Source organism: Stenella coeruleoalba (genome assembly GCF_951394435.1).
Source record: "Stenella coeruleoalba genome assembly, chromosome: 1".
In the NCBI taxonomy this organism is placed as follows: domain Eukaryota; kingdom Metazoa; phylum Chordata; class Mammalia; order Artiodactyla; family Delphinidae; genus Stenella; species Stenella coeruleoalba.
This window is the reverse complement of record NC_137169.1, coordinates 18,776,192-18,799,488: the sequence shown is the minus strand read 5'-3', so window position 1 is coordinate 18,799,488 and position 23,297 is coordinate 18,776,192. Positions and strand designations below refer to the sequence as shown.

The 23,297-nt window shown below is 46.6% G+C and overlaps 1 protein-coding gene across 1 annotated transcript in view; it reads left to right on the top strand.

Annotated features, from left to right (window-relative positions):
• The window catches only part of STPG1 (sperm tail PG-rich repeat containing 1), a 53,167-nt gene that overhangs the window by 19,113 nt on the left and 10,757 nt on the right, over positions 1–23,297 (top strand). Inside the window, exons 5-9 of the mRNA XM_079933540.1 lie at positions 21–139; positions 9,385–9,486; positions 13,836–14,006; positions 18,949–19,057; positions 22,807–22,972. Of these exons, the coding sequence (XP_079789666.1) occupies positions 21–139; positions 9,385–9,486; positions 13,836–14,006; positions 18,949–19,057; positions 22,807–22,972 (667 nt within the window). The remainder of the gene's footprint in view (positions 1–20; positions 140–9,384; positions 9,487–13,835; positions 14,007–18,948; positions 19,058–22,806; positions 22,973–23,297) is intronic.

The window sequence follows — 23,297 nt, the reverse complement described above, 5'->3', positions numbered from 1 at the left end:
ATTCTATTTTTGTTGTTTAGGTTTTACTGCTGTGTATACAGCACAATCCTCCATTCCTGTTAAATATCAGCCTTCCAGAATTCCAGAATCAGAAAAAAAAGGATTTAATAGTCAAGCCAAGAGGTTTTACCATAAAAAGGTAATGGCGCGCCTCTTGGCGTTTTCGTTAAAATCAAATGTAGTAGTTGTTTGTATCAATTTAGCCTGTGGTATGTTTTGTATCGAAAAGTAACACATTAAATGAGTTTTTAAAACCGAGGGGAAAAAAAAAAAGGTAATGGCATTGTCTTAGAGATGCTTTACTTTTAGTCTGGATTTTAGCCTCAGGGGACAGACACGCGAGTCTGGCTGGTGCGTCTGTCTCTGTGACCAGTAGAGGGCAGTGTCATCCAAGGAGCTGCAGCACCCTCTCCAGCTGTGCGCTCTGACTGGGTTGTAGGAATGAGCTGGAAAGATATTACATCCAGTGGAAAACATGTCTGGACTTATGGGGCCACACTGAAACCAAACATTTTTTCACAAGAAATGTATTTTAAAAATTACTATAAAAATCAAAAATGCAAAAATCCCAGACGTATGAAGTAAAAGATAAAAATCCTTCCCCCTGCCCCCAGCCTCACTCAAAACATGACAGGAAGAACAAAACTTTCTTCAAATAACATAAAAGGAAAAATCAACGAGTCTAATAAACGTAAAATTACCTTTGTGATGACACCCCCCTCTTTTTTAAGCTTCCTTTGACAATGTGTTAGAACTGTTCCTGCATTTCCCCCTTCCTTACCCTCTTCCCCAAATACCTGTGTCTCTTTTTCTCTTTGATCTGGAACGTTCTGCTTGGGTCCTGGTGGGTCCTCACCTAACTTCTGTAATTTCACCGGCTGAAAGCCCAGGTCTGATGTTCTCCCCTCTCACCAGCAGGGGGAGGAAGCAACTCGCAGACGCAAGAGTCTTTTAACATCTTCGTTCCTTTATTCGTTTAACTAGGACCTTTAGAATAACATTCTTTTGGGGAGTCATCATGTCAGTTACCTTTTGCTGCATTCTAAAAATGTTTTTCATCCTACCCCCTCGCCAAGATGGCGAGAGGGGATGGGGAGATCTGGGTCCTGGACGCAGGTGAGTCCTCGGCAAGCCCTGTGCCCCTTGGCCTGTTTCCTCCTTTGTAAATAAGAGCGCTGAGCTAGAGAATGTTTAAGTTCCCTCCACTTCTGATATTTTAGGATTCCGAGAAAGCAAATAGTAAAGAATATAGTGTGTGTGTACACACATACATATATTTTTAATTACTTGCAGGTTTTCTCCAACGGTGAGAAATAAGCTATCCGCTCAGGTGTCTCCTCTCTATGTTTTAACTGTCCGTCTGTCTCTCTGTCTCTTTTTTGTCTGGTTTTCCATTTGTCAATTTACCGACAATATACTGTCCATCTCTCAGATATCTGCAGCCAACCTCCAATAAAAATAATGACAGCCACCATTTACCGATCCCTACTATGTGTGAAACCAGTTTTAGACCATATTTCTAATCCTCTGAACAATGCTAAGAGGAAGGGTTTATACCTTAATTTAACAGAAGAGGAAACCCGGGCTTAGGGAAGTTAAATGACTGACCCACCCGAGGTCTCACAATGCAGGGTTTGACACATAAGAGGCCCCACATGAATATCTGCTGAATCAATGTTGAAAGAATTAGACCTCAAACCCAGGCCCGGCTCACTCCTAAGCCTCATGCTCTGTCCACACCTGGCACCACACCTCCCTCTGTGGCCCCCAAAGCCATCAAGTCCATCTATGAAAGTCAGCGAGTGCGTTTCTGAAAATGCCTCCGCCAAACAGACCAAACTCAAGATAGGGGAAGATGTCGTGTGTGTAGACCCCATTCTACATGATCATGTTCTGAAGACTCAAATCCAGAAACTGAATGGTCTGGCTTTTGAAGTTTGCATTTTAAACGACTATTACTTTTCAGAAATTTTTCTGCTGAAGGAACCAAGGTGGCAGCCAGCCAAAGCTATAGGCAGCATCCGATACAGAGAGAAATAGCTCAGAAATTTGATTAGTACTTTTCAAACGTGGTTGCGTTGGTTTGACGATGTGAAAACGTTCATCTAAGCACTTGAAAGCATTTTGTAAATAAGTATGGAATTTTTTAGAAAGGGCATGGGATCCATAAACCCTGGCCCCTGGGTTATTATTTTTGCTTTAAATAGTCAATTATTTAAAAAATGATTTAAATTTTATGTTTATATTTAAATGCATCAATTTAGATGCATTTTTAGATATAAAATTTCATGTTTATATCTAAATGCATCAATTTATACTCAGGGTTCTACATTTTACATTTACCTACGTATTTACTAGTTCCAGAGCTCTTCATTCCTTTATGTAGATCCAGATTTCCAACAGGTATCATTTTTCTCTTGCCTGAAGGACTCCCTCCATTTCTTCTTCTGCTCTGTTACTAGCTGACCGGGTTTAGACTAATCACTTGACTTTTCTGGGCTTCATTTCCTCAACTGAAATGTACAATTTGGATTATTATACTTTTTTAGATTCTTCAAGCTATAAAAACAGGAAGAAAATGTCTTTTTGCCTCCTCATTATTCTCATTCTTCCTGAGAGAAATGGGCATTGAGAAGTTAAGAATTTTGTTTAACATCACCCAATAATTTAGTGAGGCAATACAAATTAAAAGCAGATTTTAAAACTCTGGTGTCTCACCACCCTTCTTATGACATTAATCGTACACACCCTGTGCCTCATCTCATGACTTGGTTGTGTCCTCACATTCGTTCTGTGACCCATCTAGCACACCTTTAACACAGAGAATCAGTGCCCTCTGAAATGTGCACTTACCTTATCAGGCTGACTTTGGAGAGAAACTTCAGGGCCTCGTTGCCCGGCTCCCATTCCCCATGAGACTCTGACTGCTGCGTACGAGGAATCCTTCACTGGGCTCGGTGTCCGGGCTGGCAATTTTGGCTGCTAGAAAGGAAGTCTGCTTCCCTGAACATGTTACAGTTATGTACAGATGTGCTGCTGACACTGGGTGCATGAAGAGACATGCCTAATCTGGGACAGAGCATAGCCCAGCCACCCAAGGGACACTTTCCTCCCCCACCTCCCGATTCTGTCCCCATGCCACCCTGGATTGTGGTCACTATTTCCCAAGCTGTGTAACACTAAGGACACTCCCTTAAAGTCTTTGCATCTCTGTTTCCTCATCTTAAAAATAAGGATGTTATAATAGGTAGGCCCTTGCCAGGGATGACTATTCCATGATCCTAAACCTGATTAATCCCTTCCAGGCACACATGAAAGGATACTGGTAGGATACAGACACCCTTTCCTCTAGATGCACAATTTTAAAATACATGTTAATTTCAGACATAGCCTGACAGCAAATCCACCCTCCCCAGCGGTAAGCAGGACAGTGTTTAATTTGTGGTGAAATTGTACAAAGTTAATACGGTTCACTTATTGCCTTGATAAGGCACCAGACCAGGGATATTTTTAAATGAATTTTTTAATGTCAGAGCTTTTTCAATGAAAGGAAGTTCAGTCTGCAGAGACCGCCACCTTCAGGGGGATAATTTCCCCACATGTGCGCTCAGCTGCGTGTTTGAACCACAGTGGGGTCTGCCCGACCTTCCTGCTCTAGGAGCCTGACCACTTCCATATCAGTCACCAGCACCCCTTCCTCAGGGGTCTGCAGGACACGCTGGTGGAAATCGCAAACACTTGGCGGCACAGACAGTGTGCCAGGCTCCCCTTGAAGATGTTGCCTTTATGAACTCATTTAATCCCCATAATCCATTACCCTGGGAGCTAAGTCCCGTTATTATCCCCACTTTTCAGGTAATGACTCTGGGACACAAAGAGGGTTGAGTAAGTGGCACAGCCAGGGTCAGGCAGAGTGAGGACGACCCTGGCAGCAGCTCCAGGCTCCCATACTGTTTCCTCGCGTCTCCCGGGTGGAAGCCAGCACACCTTCCCCTGAATGCCCGAGCACCTCCTGCTTGGCAGGGTGGTAATGGGCACGCGCATCTTGTCTCCACCCAGCCGGAACTCCTCGGGCAGCAGTCATTGTCCTTTCCAGACCCCCAAAGCCCCTCAAAAGTGGGTCGAATGAATGATCCCAACTCAAGTCTACGAGCCACGGGAACTTGTCCCACCCATCTTGCATTGCTTTGCTGCGTCTCCTCCATCCCATTCCTAGAACATCTAAGCTGCCAACCGCCTGTATCCTGGTGCCCCCGCCCGGGCCCTGGCCCACAGCAGACTTCAGTGTGTGCTTGTTGAATTGAGTCTTGGCGCACATTCCACTCAGGGGATTTCCAAGGGCTGCTAATGAGCTGACGCCAGAGTGAACAGAGGAGGGGTCGGCCAAAGAGGACCATGGGTGCTCAGGGACGCTACTGACGTAAGCCGATGCTTTGAAAATGCAGGTTTGGCTTCTCTTGTCTGACTGTGTTTCCAACCCAGCCAGACCAGCGATGGGCAAAGACCTGGTCCCCATTTTCATCTGCCCAGGTGGCCAGTGTCCCTGGGCTTCCCCCACACCTGCTCTTCACCTGGGCCACTAAGAAACAATCTCCTCAGGAGAACTCATCCCGCTTTTCCTGGTTGCTCCCTGAGGGCGCCCAGGGATCTTTCATTTCTGAGATCCCCATTCTGAACAAAAAAGTGTCATTTTCTTGCTTGAAGTACGCTCCCTGCCTCTCCCTTCTCCTCTGCTATCAGAGGCGTGGAAACTTTGATGCCAGACATGAGTGTATGGAGCTGGGGCGGGGAGAGGGGAGAAAGCAGAAAGGAGGAAGGGCGTCTTACAAGGGGCACTTCTCAGGCTTGTAGACAGTTTGAACCAGAAGGGCTTCAGTGACCCCGAAATCCCTGGGCTCAGCAGAGGGGCCCCATCTGTGACAGCATCCCATGCTGAGGCCCGTCGGTGGCGCGGGTAAAGGGGACTTGCTGCTCGAAGCCACTGCCGATCGGGCCCCCTTTCCCTGAGTTCCTCATGGAGGCCCGGAGTGGGGTTGAAAACTGTAGCTCTCCACACCCGCACTTGCCTCTTTGCAGGTTCACAGATGGGAGGGCTGAGGCCCAGTGAGGGGACGCGCCCTGGGGGCAGACACTGGCCCATGCTATCACCACTTTGGCCACATCAGCCTGAGAGAAGTGTGGATGGATGCCTTGTCCTGAGACCCTAAGACCAGAGGTGTTTGTAAAAGGAAACTGTTCCCGCAGGAACCCCAAATTCCCGGGCACTTGTGCCAGTGGGTTAACCACAGGACAGGGCTCTGTTTCCACCTCAGGCGTGTCTTCCTCCTGTAATATACCGCTCGCCCTTCCGCAGACTTAGTTTTCATTCATCTTGTGCACTCCTGAGAACCCCAGCTGGCCGCCCCCATAAGAGACCAAAGCAGAGCGGAACATCCCTGAAGAGTCAAAAGGCAGCTCTAGTGTTGTGGGCTTTGGCCAATGGTCCAGCAGAGACCGCATTTTCCAACCCGGAAATGGGTTGACAGACCTGAAAGTCTTAATTGGACAGAATCTATGAAATCGGGACTAGAAAATCCAGGCTGTGTGCAGATGTGACCGGGTCCAGGTTGTGGACACCAGGCCCTGCCGTACCCTAAGGAGCTGTCTGGGGTGAGGGGGTAAGTGCCCTGCTCCCTCTCTTCCCCTCCTCCTCATGACCTCTCTAAACCTATCCCAAGGTCAAGTGAATGTCAATCTGTGCCCCGCCCTTGGCACGTGCTGCCCGTTTGGGACTTTAATCCTTCAAGAGAGCTCTCAAAGTGCATTTCCACCAATTGTTGCCCAGCAACATCAATCATCTCTTGCTCCATCCCACTCTGAGGGCCTTTAATCGCCGAGGGAAGGTCCTGCTCCCTTGAGGCTGTTGTGGCAACTTGAGGACTGGTAATGATGAGGCCGGTGGGACGTGCATTGACTCATTCAGTCCTCACGTGCACAGGGGACAATGGGTGTAGCCCTGGCCCAGAGTTCCCCGTGGAACACGCAACAGGCAGTCAGCAGAGCTCAAATGAATAGTTCTCTTCCCTTCTCCCTCCCCACACCCATTTTATTTGGTTGGTTTATTTGGTTTTTGCCTTCTGGGGTGGTCTCGGCCAGGAAGCCGAGGGCTGGCTGAGTTCACACCAGTTTCGACTTGGATTCTCGCTCTCTGGGAGATGCTGAGAAGCCAGAACTCATCAACCTCCTATAACATTAGTCACATGAGCTGTTATCCCAGAGGCCAAAGGCTGGACTTTTATTGCCCTCCCAGGGAGCCATCCACCACCTCTAGCTTTTGCAGGAGAAAGCTTGAACCCCCTACAGCCGGACCTTTCCCTCCAGGCAGCTTTGAAACTTACTTGGTGTGGAGTGCAGGTGGTGGTGGGCTGGTAAACCAGCTCTCTCCTCCACAAGGAAAGCTCTGATTTAGAGCATCGGCCAAGCTCTGTGGTGTAAATACCGCCCCCCAACCTGGTCAATTTCAAGCTACCACGAGCAACATTTCTGAAAATATTTAACAGTCGCCCTCTTGAGCCACCACTGGCAAGCCCCAGCATCCTGCTGCCTGGAGGACCCTTCTTGGATAGTCATTAAGAGCAAACAGGCAGCATGCTCTCCCTCCAGGCTAAGAGGTGACAGTTCTCTTCCTACTTGTCCTGGACTCAAACCAGTTTGCAATGTGGCAGAATTAAAATGTGATTAAGGTCCAGTAGGGTTGCCAGATTTAGCAGATAAGAATACAGGATTCTTAATTTAGAATTTCAGATAAATAACAAACCACTTTAGTATAAGTATATCCCAAATATTGATTGGGACCTACTTATACTAAAATAGCTTTTTGTTGTTTATCTGAAATTCACATTTAACTGGGCAGGGTGGGATGGAGCAGGCTTGTGTTTCATCTGGCAGCCCTAGATCCTCAGACACATATAGGTGCCCAGAAAATTCTTGTGGGCTGATGCTGGTTTTGGGAGTGTGGCAGCAGTCTGGGGGCTGGAGATGTCCAAGACTGTTTATTCTTTCAACCTAGAAGCGTCGCAGTTACACTTCCTGCTTCAGCTTTCCCTCACTGTAGGGACTCTGGAAGCTAAAAGGTGCCCGAAGTCATTTAGTGCAACCTCTTCGATTTACACGAGGAAACTGAGGTCTAGAGAGGTGACTAGATCAAGGTTACTTAGCTAGTGTCAGCACTGATGCTAGAATCCTAATTCAAAACTCAGCGGGACTGTTTTTCCTTTCATCCTGCACGTTCTATCCTGCACTCGTCTGAGAGTTAGTTTGGCTTAGTGGTCAGGAGTCGACTGTCCTCACACTGCCTGGGTTCAAATTCTGGCTCTGTTACTTGCTGCGTGACCTTGGTCCTTATCCCTTTGGGCCCTGTCTTCTCATCTTTAAAATGAGGATTAAATGAGCTAGTGTGTATAAAGTACTCAGAACAGTGCCCGGCATGCAGTGACCATCAATACACATATGCCACGGGCTTCCCTGGTGGCGCAGTGGTTAAGAATCCGTCTGCCAATGCAGGGGACACGGGTTCAAGCCCTGGTCCGGGAAGATCCCACATGCCGTGGAGCAACTAAACCTGTGTGCAACAACTACTGAGCCTACGCTCTAGAGTCCGCGAGCTACAGCTACTGAGCCCACGTGCCACAACTACTGAAGCCTGCGTGCCTAGAGCCCGTGCTCCGCAACAAGAGAAGCCACCGCAATCAGAAGCCCGTGCACCGCAACGAAGAGTAGCCCCTACTTGCCACAACTAGCGAAAGCCCGCGTGCAGCAATGAAGACCCAACGCAGCCAAAAATAAATAAATTAAATAAATAAATTAAACAAACAAACAACAAAAAAAACATATGCCAGTCCTGCAAACAGCCGCCTAGAAAAACCTCTTTCTGTTCCTTCCTGTAGCACCTCAAATTGCACCCACGTGCCAGGGCTCTTCTGGTCAGGCTGCATCTCCTGCATCTCCTGCCTCACTCTCCTGGTAGTCAGCTCCCCCTCTGTCCACCAGGGACCATAATCACCTACAAGGCAGGAATCAGCTCCCCTGCCTCCACCTGCAAGGCTCAAAGGCTCACTGCATTTAAAATTCAGCACAGAAGAACCTGTTAATAGCCCTTAGATTAAACCATAATCACACACTGCTTGGGCCACACTGGAGAGTCCTTGAAGGCCCTGATGGTGCCTTGAGCTCTCTCTCTGCTCTGAGGAAGGTAGTAGGGATGGCGGGGACAGGAGGAGCCTGGGTGGCAGGTCTTGGAGGTAGCAAGCTCTGGAGTCAGGCTGCCTGGGTTTAAATCTGCGCTTCACCATTTACTAGCTGCGGCCCCAACGTCTCTGGGCTTCGCTTTCCTTAAAATGGACCTGCTGATAGCCCCACTGCAATAGGCTTGTGTACACCATCATGAAGCGCTGAATTCAGGTGCTGCCACGGACAGCAGTGGGACCTCGGGCAAGTTCATGTCTACGTGCCTCAGTGTCTCCATCTATAAAATGGGGGCATCCCTTTCTCACCGGGGGATTAAACGAGACAACCTTTGAAAAGCTCTTGGCACCAAGGAGGCACCCGGTAAACTCTCGAGACGGGGGGCATCCTTATCATTTCATGTCACTTGCCTGGCCAACTTTTGTCAACATTTACTTCCCCCTGGTAACTAGCATGGGAAATGAGACCCAAGCCCAATTAACTGCGACGACGGCAGAAATGAGCTTAGAAATCAAGCTTTTGTTTGTTCCTCTCTAACGTACGGGCATCACTTAGGACTTGAGCCCCATGAACCCGCCTCTTTTTGTCTGAGAGTTAGAAATAGTCTTGTTTGGGATGAAGGTTGTTTTTGTTTCATTTTGCTTTATAAACAGAAACACTCCCTGGTTTCTCTTCTGAAAGGCTGGGGAGGAAGCTGAGTCAGGTGGGGTGTGGTGAACATGAAATCGGTCACCCTTCCCTCGCCGTGGGTTTGGTGAACCCAGTCAACACACACTGACACACACACTGACACACACACTGCACACACACACTGCACAGCCACTGCCGCACTCAGGATTGCATTTTCTGCTCATATCTCTAATGGCACAAAGAAGCAACAGCATTCTCCTGGAATGCAGTACAGCACTGTGGAAAGAGCAAGGGCCCTGGGGTGGGGGCGGGTCCCAGACCCGGGGTGGAATTCCAGCCCCAGCGCTTGCTAACTGAGATGGTGACTGGGCAGGTCAGGAATTGGTGGAGCCCGGCTGTCATCCACGAGGTGGCATCCCTGCCTGTCCCAGAGGGTTACAGTAAGGCTTAGTGTTAATGGATGTAAAACTTGCAGAAAAGCACCATGGAATTGAAAGTATCCCAGTGACACTACGTTCTCTTCCCTTTCAGGATGATATCCCAGGTCCTGGGTTCTACAACGTCATTCACCAGTCGCCTGTGTTTGACAGTGTGTCGTTGTCTAGGAAAGGGACGTGTACTTTTCCCTCTATGGTGAGAACCCCTTCTCTGAACATTAACTGCTCGGTACTTTCCTTCATTCATTGCATAATCATACATTGGACAACTGGTCCCTTCTCTCCAAAGGCCCGTGGTTCTAATTAGGAGAGTAACTGCTTCCTCAAATTTCCTGCAGGTAAACTGGAGCCTATGTCTTTAAGGAATTTTTTTCCCCACTGCTAGTGTTGCCAGAGTGGGAAGAGAAGCTAGAAGAATATTCAGAACCTGATCATCCAAAACCAATGTTGTCAGTGTGGAATGGACTTACAGATGTTTTCTTGAGATTTTTAGGCAGACCAGGAAAAAAGTTATTATTATACATCTTGCCCTAATAGGACTTTTTACACTGCTTAATCTAATTGGGTTATTCGAGTTACTGAGAAATCTGATGGGACCAAAAAGAAAACAGGCAGCAGGCAGGTAATTTAGTGATATTCCTCTCCTCCCCATTTCTCTCCTTTGTAAGATGTGGGTCTTTATCTTTGTGGAAGGCTACAACCGTCAAGTAGCTAAACGAAGTTCCAATGTCTCTGACCAGACCTGGGCAAGGATAGTCTTTATTTGAACACCTCTCAGTTGCCAAGAAAAATAGATATAACAAGGAGAAAGGGTCAAAGTAGGGTAAGACTAGCTGAGGGAGGAAAGTGAAAAGGAAAGCAAACCCAAACTCCAGCATTAACAAAACACATATGCCGTCTGTCCCTTTAAAACTTATAATAATCTCTTGCAAAAATGTATTACGATACCTGACACTGGAATTGATTTTTTTTAAAAAAAAAACCACACACAAAGAGACCATTTAAGACACACTGAATGCAGCCACTTATTGGAATTCAAGCTTGGCAGGGTTGAATACTCAAGGAGAAAACCGACTTTGGAGTTAACTCCTTATTAACAAAGACGTTGAGGCTACACGTGCCCCCAGTGAGTTCACAGAATAACCACGCCTCTACTTCTCCTTCTGTCCCAAGCCCTGTGAGTAAAGAGACTCCAAAGCGATCTGCAGAAGAAGTGCCCCCTCCCAATGGCCTGGCACAGGAGACAGGACTTGAGACCCAATCTTGACTCAGCCGTGGGTTCTCGATGTGACCTCAAGCACGTCACCCTCTGTGTCCCAGTTGCCTCATCGAGTGGAGACTCCCTGGAGGCGATGGGCAAATTGACGTTGCAATGAGTAAAATAGACTTTGAAATTGCAGAGCATTATAAACATGTTGAATGTTACGATTGTCACCACCTGAGTCACAAACAAGACTTCCTGCAGCACCTAGGTTTTCTCTCTGAGATGTTGCCAAATAATGGCACTGCCCATCCCTGCCTGGTGCCAGAGAAGGCACTGAATCAGAGCACACCATCAGTTCCCTGCTAGGCTTTACATGTAGTAACTTTCCAAATGACGTGGCTGGGCCACCTGGAGAAGAAGGGGTCCAAGGGAAGCTCTGTGTGTGATAGGATCCTGTGTATGACAGGATCTAATCAGGTCTTTAAAAAATTCAGACCAAACCCAAAAGAAGGCAGAAGGTGAGTTGTTGAGGCTTCCTCTGCCCGCTGTGATGGATATGGGGGTTTCTATTTCTGTTTGTAAACACATAAGTTCCTATATCCTTGGGAAGGGACCTTAAGTGGTTGGTGGAAGTCTGTCAGGAGATCCCCACATCTCGCCTCGTTCCTTCCCAAACTGGACGAGAATTTCATTCCTCCTCCCCTTCTTTTGCTGCCTTTCACATTCAGTGCCTCTTGTTTCCGGATCCCAATTCCCTGAGGGAATTAAAAGTAGTCCCCATCAGAGAAAGGTCTGCCTTACTGGAGCCAGCATGGCCAGCAGGAGCATGTCTCTCTGGGTGAGGCTGACCAAGAGACTCTGGGGGTCAACACGCTTTAAAAACTTCCTGATGACTCTTGGAGTAACAGCGCCCAGCCTTTTGAGAGGACCTGTCATCCGCCTAAATTCAAATCATCTGAAGAGCGTCACGACGGTATTCCAAAGCTTTGCTCCAGAATTATTCACGGGACGGACTAGGAAGTTAAATGGGGCAGGTGGGAGGAGGCGTCCATGGCCTTTCTGTATTTGTGTGGTGGCAGCAGCGGCTCTGGAAGAGCTGGACAGAGGTTCATAAATGCCAGCATGTGGCCAAATTGGAGACCGGAGGCCTGGCAATGAAAAGAAAGCCAAGGGGCGGGGAGGGTTGTTGAGTGACCGTCAACTTCAACTAGACTCAGACTAATTCTACTGCAATGCTTTATGAAACTTTGCCTCAAATAGGAATTTTTTAGTACAGTTTTTCCCAAAGGGTATGTTAGTAGGTATCTTAAGCCAAAAGATTCTATGATGGAGAAAGGTTGGGGAAGGCTGTTTAAACAAAGCTAGACATGGGACTTCCCTTGTGGTCCAGTGGGTAAGACTCCGCACTCCCAATGCAGGGGGCCTGGGTTCAATCCCTGGTCCAGGAACTGGATCCCACGTGCATGCCGCAACTAAGGAGTCCACGTGCTGCAACTAAGAGCTTGCACACTGCAACTAAACATGCCACGACAAAGATCCTGCATGCTGCAACTAAGTCCCAGTGCAACTGAAATAAATAAATAAATAAATATTAAAAGAAAAAAAACCCCAAAGCTAGAGAGGTTTCTTTATTGCAGACCTTCCCAGAGCACTTACTACACCAACGTGTGTTATGAATCTTCAAAATGGGAACATGGTGTGAAACTTCTCAAATTTATTTGACCCTGGAACTCTCTCCCTGCTGCCGCTACCACCAACACAACCTTATCTCACAGACCTGGAAGGCCGAGGAACACACTTTGGGAACTAGCGCTTTCGAAGAACGCCCTCTGCCCACTCTGTTGGGTGACTCAGGATAGACACGCTACAAATGGCGGCACCGAGGAAGGTCTGACCTTGCCACCCTTCTTCTGTGGAAGTGAGAAGGAAAGAGCAGAGGTGTGTCTGCCCCGTCGGGCACAGCAGATTTCGGGTAGTGATTCTTCCAGAGCTAAAACCTCCCACAGGCATTTATCAGCTGTTCGTCTTGTAGATGCAAACGCATTGCTGTGACTCCTCTCGGCTCATTCTTCTTCAGAATGGATATCTGATCCATATCCTCTCATGGAGGCGAGAATGTTGGTTCCGACACTTCGCTAGCTGAGGAAGTTCAGGGTCCTCATCTGTAAAGTGGGAATATTCATAATATCCTCGAGCCAGGGTTGTCATGAGGATCCAATGCAACGCCCCTGCAAAGTACTGGGTTAACTATTGCCCCAAATGCAAAGGTAAGGTGAGTCCAAGGCTGGGGTGACCTTACTTCTGGGAACATCAATGAATCCTTACAGTTAGGAGGAGGTGGAGCTGGGACTCGAACCCAGGTTAGACTCAGGACAGCTAAGACTCTGGAAAGAACACTCCTGCTTCTGGTGGCACATCCACCCACATTACTGGTGGTCCATGAACCAGATGGTGAGGACCATTGCCGCCACGTACAGAGTGAAGTCAGGCGAGGGGCTGATGCCTTCCCACACCTCCCCCACTGTCTGCGCTTGTTTATTGACCCCTGTCAAGTGGAGGAAACCCAGGGCAATGTTCTCAAGCTTTTACCCATAAAATAATGACATTTTTTTGTTGTTGTCTTATCAGACTTCAATACTTGCCATACTATCCCAGGGTAAGGTGATGTTATCGCTGAGTTTTTATGGCTTTTGTCCCTGTTCATTTGGCAAACATTGATTCTGTTTGTTTTTTTTTTTAACTGAAAATAGTTTATCATGGCTTCCTGGAGGGAGTAGTATTGGTTTCTGTTGAAACAGCAAAAATATCGTAGAGTTTTATGAAATCAGTGATTAGGTGGTGGATAGGAGGTGTGGGTGGGAGGCAAGCCCTATGGAGCCTTGTACCCTTAAGATGTTAGAAGCAAACTTGTTATTTAGGAAATTTGGATTATTTAAACTTAGAAACAAAAAGTGAGGGTTTTACTCAAAGGAAAACCAAGGTTGGAAGAAGCAAGTCTAAAGCGTCCCATCATATAAATCACCCACCAGCTGATGAGTCAAGTATAAGTGTCCTGAAATGAGATTGGGTGGAAATGCTTTTATGGAAGAATTATCTTTGCCAAGTCCCAAACATAAGATGAATAATTAGAGTTAGTTTACAGAAGTTAACACAGGTCTGAACTTGCATTTTCCAAGAGCAAATTCTCAAAGCCCAAGGTCATTTTATCATTGTTACCTGCCAGGGTTTCACCTTTTATAAAATGTGTTTAGACCTGGTGCTGGGCACCATCTTTTTGACATCGGCCCTTCGGAGCCATAAGATATGTGATGATGTGGATTCCCTTGACTTTCTCCTCACAGTGTGACCGACTGGATACCATCGTCTCTAAATACCCTGCAGCTAACGCGTACACTATACCATCACGTTTTGTTTCGAAGAAAGACTTCAGTAATTCCTGTTCCAGCATGTTCCAGTTGCCAAGCTTCGTGAAAGTTCTCAAATTTGAAACTCCCGCACCAAACCATTACAATGTAAGAACACTGCCTGTGCTTCTTAAATATATATTGAATTAATGGTTTGCTAAAATAAAAGAAAGGAAGGGGGGAGCTTTGGGGAATAGCATTTACTGCAATTGGTAAGCCAGTTAGCATTTGCTGACTACCCAATGGCTACGTGAGGCTGGGCAAAATTCTCACAGGGAATTTGCAGAAAAATGTGGGCAACACGGAGGTCAGTATAGAGCAGTGGGAAGACCACTGCCCCGGAAAATACTTACTGCAATTAGTCTTATCACATAAGTTTTCTGGGACGGTTTTCTCATCTGTAGCAATGATTATATTACGTACCACTTTATCTGCAGACACTATTATATTCTTTTTTTTTTTTTTTTTTGCGGTACACAGGCCTCTCACTGTTGTGGCCTCTCCCGTTGTGGAGCAACAGGCTCCGGACGCGCAGGCTCAGCGGCCATGGCTCACGGGCCCAGCCGCTCCGCGGCATGTGGGATCTTCCCGGACCGGGGCACGAACCCGCGTCCCCTGCATCGGCAGGCGGACTCTCAACCACTGCGTCACCAGGGAAGCCCTGACACTATTTTATTCTTGCAGGGAAAATAAACTTCTGTCTTCCCATATCAGAAAATTGGATTTTTTTTAACAGCAGTGGTTCACCATTTCCCCTCACTTTGTAGTGACTGAGGCAGAATGGTGTGGTTAACAGGTAAGAGACAGACTCAGGTTCAAATCTTGACTCTGCCATTTTCTAACTGTGTATGGCTTTGGGCAAGTCTCTTAACCTTTCAGGACTCAGTTTATTGATCTGCAAAGTGGGGTTATATGTCTACTCCATGGTGTTAATATAAACATTAAATGAGATAGTCTAGGCTGAGTGCTTACCTAGCACAATATCTGGTGCACGAGGACTCTACAATACATGAAAACTGGTAGAACTGTCTTTAGGGAAGCCCCGTTACCTCTTGAGTTTCAATTGTAAAAGGGAATTAATTATACTTGCCCTACAGGGTTATCATAAGAAGCATATGAGACTACAAATATGAAAGCACTCTGAAATACCTAAGACATGAATTGTACATAAGGTAGTAATATTATTATACTATATTTAAGAATATTTTGGTCTTAGAATAATTCATTTTAAATTTCCTTTTTCTTTTATAATATTTATAAATAATATTGATTTTTCTGAGTGCAAAGACCCTGCCTACCTTCTATGATGAATCCAATCTATTATAACATGTTCAAAGCAATACAAGTGCCTGCTAGGCCAGCATGGTCCAAAAGGAATATCAGTATAACAGGAGCCACATACATCATTTAAGTTTTCCTAGTAGCTACATTTAAAAGTAAAAAGAAACAGGTGAAATTAGTTTTAATTATAGATTCTATTTAACCCAATATATTCAAGATATGGCAAAATCTAATCAATATAAAAATTATTAATTAGATGTTTTACATTCTTTCCCTCATATTAAGTCCTTAAAATTCAGTGTATATTTTATACTTGCAGCACATCTGAATGTGGACCAGCCGTGTTTGCAGAGCTCAATAGCTTCATGTGGCCAGTGGCTACTGTTTGGGGTAGTATAGCTCTAGATACTCTTCTCTTAGGGTAATCAGAGCCTGAAAATAAGAATGATGATGATATGATGAAGCACTTTTCACGGTCTATGTGCTGTTCTAAGAGTTGTGTACTCGCTTATTTCATACTCACAAGAACCCAGGAAGTGGATTCTCTTATTCTCAATTTACAGAAGAGGAAGCTGAGGCTCAGAGAGGGGAAGGGACTTGCCCAAAGTTACCCAGCTTGAAGGGACTGTTCCCACATCGGTGAGCACGGGCAGGTGCCAAGGTATAAAGCTGGGGAGCGATCAGAGTCCCCATGTTCCAGCCCTGCCGGGCTTCCCTTCATAAATCCTGTGGCTGCTCTGTGCCAGACCAGTGATACAGCTTAGATCCCAGTGGGGAACTCAAGATGAGAACTAGGAGACAGACAAACAAAATATTTACTGTGTGGCCAGCTCTGAGGGAGACAAACAGTTGGAGCCTGAGAAAGAGAGTATGTGTGGGGTGTGGAGGTTGGCAATACCATGTACTTTAGACTGGGTGGTCAGAGAAGGTCCTGAGACAAGGATTGAGGGAAGAGCCAGAGTTGGGGGAACAGCATGTGCAAAGGTCCTGGGACAGCAAACACCTTAGCCCATGGCGAACTGTAAGAAGGTAGCTAGAGGGAGTTCCCTGGTGGTCCAGTGGTTAGGACTCGGCGCTTTCACTGCCGTGGGCCCCTGTTCAATCCCTTGTCAGGGAACTAAGATCTTGTAAGACGTGTGACGCAGCCAAAAATAAACCAAAGTATCTAAAGTAGAATGAACTAGGGGGGCTCGGGGGAGAGGGGACGAGGAGAGGCCAGACAGATAGGCAGGGACCAGTTCATGCAAGGCCCTAAAGGGAGGGAGTTCGAATTTTGTTCTCTGTGTGCTGGGAAGCCCTCCTTGAGGAGGATAGGAGGTGTGGAGTGATGTCTTCTGATGTACCTTTTAAAAAAGATCCCTCCAGTTGCTGTGTGGAGAATGGACTGCAGTGTGGGTTAAGGGTGGATTTTGAAAAAACAGTTAGGAAGCTGTCATGATAACAAAAGAGAGGTCGAGGTCTGGTCCAGGCAAGTGATAATGAATGTGCTTGGCCATTGCGCCGTCGCCATTCCTGAGAGAGGGCTGGGTTCCTTGGGAGACAGACACAAGTGCAGGCTGTCTCCGTGTGAGCGCCCGCTCTGCGTCCTCCTGGGGGCTGCTGAAGGGCACTGTGGTGTTAGTGCTTTGTGCCTTCACCTCCCCAGCCCACTGCTCCTTCACCCTGGCTTCCTATCTCCGAGGCCCAGCTCAGGTCCTGGCATGCAGTAATCATGCAATAAATGTTTATGACTCCAAAGGAATAACTTCCTTTGTTAATCAAGAAATGACCATTCCCCATGTCAGGACTCTGCCACCAGATCAATTTTAGTTTGCATGTTTTTTGTTCATTATTGTTTTAATGTGGCTCTGAAAATAATACATGCTCATCATAAAATATCTTCGAACATCACAGAAACCCATGAGCCAGAAAGTGGAAGTCCCTCATCATTCTGCTCTGCAAACAAACATCAAAAACCGGGGGCAGGGCTTCCCTGGTGGCGCAGTGGTTGAGAGGCCGCCTGCCGATGCAGGGGATACGGGTTCGTGCCCCGGTCCGGGAAGATCCCACATGCTGCGGAGCGGCTGGGCCCGTGAGCCATGGCTGCTGAGCCTGCGCGTCCGGAGCCTGTTGCTCCGCAACGGGAGAGGCCACAACAGTGAGAGGCCCGCGTACCGCAAAAAAAAATTAAAAAAAAAACGGGGTCAATATCATTCGTATTCTCTTCCTCCAGTGGTCCTTCCCTTGGTTTTGGGATTATGCTGTCCACAGTATGCGTGCGTTTTCTACTCAATTATATCTGGGATTTGTTTTTGCCCATGGCAATACAGTGAATCTGCTTCGTTCTTTTTTAACCTGCCAGTGGAGCTGACTCTTCCTAGTCTAATGGTGAAATCTTCCAGCAACACCCACACTCAGTGTATACAAAAATGCCCCCTTTTTCTGTTGCTTTTCTGTCTGGGCGAGGAATAAAGCTGAAGTAGTGTTTTGTCTACAGGAGGCTTTTTTCAGACCTGGAGAACAATGGTTGAGTCAACTGGCGAGGAGCAGAAATGCGGTAATCCTGTTAGCCACACTGTGCTTTGAGGCTGTCAAGACCTCTCTACCTTTGCTTACTGCGATCCCCCGCTTCTCTGTTGGAAGCCTTTCCCTTGGTACCTGTTATTACTTCCTCTCTGGCGTCCTGGCTCTTCTCCCCGTGTCCAGTAATTAGCCTGGTCCACCTGATCTTTTTGTCTGCCCTCTCGGCAGGCAGTCTGGCCGTCAGGACCCTGGGAAAAGCGAAATTCCTCTGCCTTTGTCAACACAAAATCAAAATGCCATCTGCATTTCTCGAGAAACATTTTTTTTGACAAAGGAGTAGCACAGAAAATCAAGCATCCTGGCCTCAGCAAATAGTTTCACTCATTCAGTAAATATTCCAGCCATTGCAGGCACAATTTTTATTGCATCTTTTATCTAATGAATACAGGAGACTGACTGCAAATTAGCCTTTAAAATATTTATGATTCATCATAAGAATGATCTCAGGGTTCTTTTTTTTTTTTTTCCAAAATTATTTTTAGCGTTCTGAACTCACTGGACACTCTCTAATGTATATTGCCTGGGTCAACCAAAATTCTAAATTTCTGGTCAGCCCAGAAAAGTCAAGACAGTGCTTACAATCTGATCCTAATCTTAAGTTACACAATTTCTTTGTGTGTCCTAAATCCCACATGTATTGAAGGATTATCTGAGCAGTGAGGAATCAGGGTGGGGATATGTAGGACTAAGTGTTCTGAAAAGAATGAAAATCGTAGAAAACATGATGAAAATAATTTGCCTATGTAATGTTACACACTTTTTAGAAAAACAGATGATTTGTGTTGACCGGCTGTCCCCTACCCCCAACCCAACAGCACTCTGCCTCAAGTGGAGCAGGGATTATCTGATCCATTTTACAGATGAGAAAACTCAAATTCAGAGAAATTAATCCGTTTGAGCAGGATACGCTGCCCTGTGTGCGGGGAGCGAGCCCGGAAGCCAGGGCCGCCGGCTGGTTCAGGCCACCGTCCTCCGTGTTGTGTTGGGTCCCCAGACACTGGCTAGCGATGACAAGCTCTTCCGCCAGTCCAGCTGCGGTGAAGGGGAAGGCATAGCCAGTGTGACGTTTTCCACTCACGTGCGCTCATTTTCTGAAGACAGGTTTAAATTTGTTTGTTTTTTTAACCCCAAAGTGCCCCTCGTCCAGACACAACAACGACAAAGAAAGGCAAGACACTGAGCACACCGTGCTTATTTTCTCCCCCAGGCCTCTGTCTCTTGCTGCAAACAGGCAAACAACGTTTGTGCCCGAGCCGGGTTCATGTCCAAAACCCAGAGAGGACTTTTCACTATTACTAAAACAGGACCTGCCCCAGGTAAGCAGCTGCCTCGCACTGGCCTTGACTTAAGTCTTCCTGTACCAGATCTGATCAGCAGGGCACTTCTCAGGGAGTCTCTTTGGAAGGAGTTAGGCATTGAGGGAAGAGGGGGTGCAGGCAGGTATTGTACAAAGAGGAGAAGCCTGGCTCCCCATTCGGGGGAAGAACGGCGGCTCTGGAAATGGACCCCAGGGCGGCCTATCACGGCGGCCTGCCTTCCAGACCCAGAGCACCTGCTTTGGGCAGCCAGCTGGGGAGGGGCTTCTCATGCCAGAAGTGTGCCCATGCGCATACCCCAGGTGCCCTCCCAGGCGCTGGGGGGAGGCGGGGCACACAATACGCTCTGATCCTTGGACACTCGGCTGCAATATTCCTCTCCTCCCATGTCTACAAAGCGACTTCATCATCTATCATCAAATGATGCGAAATAGCTCTGTTTACAGAGCGCCTACTCAGTGCTACGTTTTTCCACGCGGTCCTCACACATCTGTCCTCATAGGGCCACTCTTAGTCCTGTGTTTCAGGTGAGGAAATGGAGGTCCAGAGAGTTGAAGCAACTTGCTCAGCATCACACAGCTAATAAATGGCCGGCCTAAGCCCAGAGGTGTCTGACTGAGGAACCTCTCAACCCTGTCATCCCAGTGTGACTTCTGAAGCCTCCAGGATTCAGGAACACACAAGGGCTCACCTGCAGATGTTTTCCCTGCTGGGCTGGGGAAAGGCATTGCACCTGTTCTGTGCCCTCAGACCTCCTCCCCACCCCAGCCTTAGTGAAAATTTTCCAGAGGGGTCTGGTGACATAGCAGTCCATACTCCAGGACCACTGGTTAGACTAGACCTTCCCAAACAGGTCCAGAAGACCCCCGAGGGAGCTCTGGGCCCCAGAGCCCAGAGGAGGAGCAGGGAGGGTTTACCTCTGCAAATAATGCTTCTCGGATGGGGGTGTGGGCAAAATCGCAGCGCATGTCAGATTTCAGCAAATCCAGATTAAAGTTGAGATCAGTCTGAGGCTGAATAACAAAACCAGCCCTAATTAGGAGGCTAAGCCTGGCTAAAGCTCCCTGCCTTGCATCACCACGGGCAAAACCCCACCTTGTTTGTTTATACAGGAGAATAAAGCCAGCATCCCTGGGGTTTGGCCAGAGGTTCCACCAGAGAGCCCCTGGGCAGTGGGCAGCTCCTCCCTCTGGGAGGGTCCCGAGGGGCCCCTTGTAACACAGCAGGAAGGGGAGAGGTGGGCACCAGCATGTTTTAAGCTCCTACTGTGTGCCAGGAGCTTTCAAAACCCCGTGGAGGGTTGCCTGGCACATATGTGCTCCGAGAGCGGGGGTTATTATTAATATTATTATATCCCCACTTTACAGGCAAAAATGATATATAGAAAACAGGTGACTAGTCCAGGGTCCCACTGCTGGATTTGAATCCAGCTCGATGCCTGGTGCCTTCAGGACTCTCCCCGCATCCCCCACATTTGCCAGGGGCCACAGCCCGGGGAATCTGCTTCTCTGAGAGAAACAATCTGCTTTGACCTCTCAGAAAAACGCTGTGGTTTCTGCTTCTCCCCCTTGTGGGAAGAAACCAGATGTGGAGCCATGATTGGCATCCCTGCTGGGTTCCGCCCACCCAGAGTGCCCAGGCTCAGGGGCTGAGGGCCGGGTCTGGTCTGCCTTCAGTTCTGAGCAAAATGCTCACCTTTACACGTTGGCTGGCTGGATTTTCTAGTCTGGCTGCATCAAACACAAGGCCAAGCACTTCCCCAACATCCTTCTCTCTATTTCCTTCAAAACAAAAAAGTTATTAGATCATGGGGAAACAACTATGGTAAAGTGTCACTTGAAAAATGTGGGTGACACGATCGAATCCACTCTGGGGGCCCAACACCATGAGACAGTGTCCAGTGCACGATGGAAAGACCAGGGTAAATACAGCAGAGAGTTCAACCCTGGTTTATTCTGGGCCTTGAGAGCATGAATGCCTTTCCCCCTTGCTTCTGCTTTTTAACATTTTATAATCAAGCGTTGCTTTAAACTATTTTTTTTGGTAGGGGGAATAAAAATAAAAAATAAATATATGTATATGTAAAAAACCCAGAAAGATAATTTTAGAGATATATACCAGTATTATAAATGCTGCTAACTGGACATCTGTTTTTTTTTTTTTAACTTTAGCATATATTGGGACCATCTTTTCATGTTATTAAAAATCCTCCTAGAACATCTTCTGTTAATGGATGCATAGTATTCCATTATCTGGTGGTACCATCAGTTAAGGAACAAATGCCCTCTTGCTGGCATTTAGGTTGTTTTAAATGGATCACTCATATAAATAGTGTGGGAGCAAACATCCTTATAGCTCACAACTTGTGTACAATCAAGATTACCTCCTTACCTAAATTGCCTAATGTGAAATTGCTAAGTCGAAAGGTATGTAAAATATTTAAGGTTTTTGATATTTGTGACCAAATTGCCCTTCAGCACAGAGATAATTTATCCTCCTGCTTCTATGGGAAATATGCTTTCCCTCACCTTTGCCATCAATGAGTATTACCATTTCAATAAAATCTTGCTAATATGTCCCATATTGTTGTTTTCAGTGCTTTTGCAATGAAAAAGTCGATTTTATTTTTTTAAAAATTAACTTTACAGTGGTTAGAAAATTTGAAATATTTTTCCCACCCACAATGCCACCATTAATATAGTTTTTCCCACTTTTCTGGGTTCCCACCTATTTTTACTCACATGTATCCATTTGCACACTGACTTCATAGTGTATACAGTATAGACTGTTAGGCTTTATTTTACTTTTCTCACTCACCTTTATTTTTGAGAACATTGCCATAGGCTTCATGGCCTTTGCATTTACCACCCTCAGGGCTGACATTCCACCACATTAGGCTGTTTTCCCATAACTGTGCCCTTGTACTTGGACCTTTGGGCTATTCATCGTTTCTCACACTGTAGCTACTGCTGTTGTGTACATCTTTAGGCTTAGAGCTTTTCCATTATGTTGAATAATTTCCTTAACTTCCAAGTAATAGGAAGCCAGGGTCAAAGTGTGCAGCGTCTTGAAAGCCTTTGCCTAGTACTGCCGCTTTGCACCCCAAAATGCCTGCCCCCATTTACAGGGTTACTTGCTCTTTAGGGTGAGACTGCTCCCTCTTTACCCCAGCTCAGATCATTCTCTTCTTCCTTAAAGCTTTGTGCACAGCCAAATTACTTATATTCTGACAGTTTCTTGAGACAAGGCATGGTGGGGAAGCATGGACCTTGGAGAAAGGTGGGTCTGGGTCCACATAGTAGGTGCTCAATAAATATTTGTTGATTACATAATAGTTAATGAGCAGCTACCATGTGCCAGGAACCTAAAATGTTCTTTTTCTACCATAGCCTCCCAGTTGTTGGAAGAATTATTATCCTTAGTTTATGGAGGAGGAAGCTGGGCTTAGGCCCTGGTTAGATGAATGTCCTTTGGCAAATTACTGAGTATCTCTGAGCCTATTTCCTCATGTTTAGAATGGAGGTGCTAATACGCACCTTGCAGGGCTGCCGTGAGGATTAAATGAGCCACATATGTGATGCACGGACACATGTTCTCTAAACGGTGAGCGTTATTTTCAGTTATTCCAGGCCCCTTCTACTTGACCATCCTGGAGTGATACTGCCTTATAGTCATTAAATGTATTCTTACTGCTTTTTATTTTTTTGAGAGAAGCTCTTTATTCTGTTTTAAAATTTCTTTCTGCTCAGGGCATTATAATGTCAACGAATCCCTTGTGAAGCAGTCGCCGAAGATATTAATGTCTTGTTTTAAATCAAAAACTGGCCGTGGATTAAAACTGATGTCGACAGGCCCAGGACCCGGTTATTACAACCCAGGAGGTCACATCGAAGTTCAAAAAAAGACTCTTATCCCGTGAGTCCTGATCATCCTGATATTTCTTCTGAAAGGTATTCTGGGGAAGGACCCGAACCTGGGGAGAAAAGGAAGGGGTGTCACAGCTTGGCAGACACAGGCCGAGTTGCTCTCCTGGGGCCCTTGCTGACACATAGCAGGTGCTCAAGAAATACTTGTTGAATACATAGTATTTACTGAGTAACTCTTGTATGCCAGGAACTTAACATCTTCTTCAATGATCATAACAACTCTATTGTAGGGATGATTATTCTTACTTCATAGAGGAGGAAGCCAGGCCTCAGCGAGGCTGAAAGACTTGCGTAAGTCCACACAGCTAACTTGA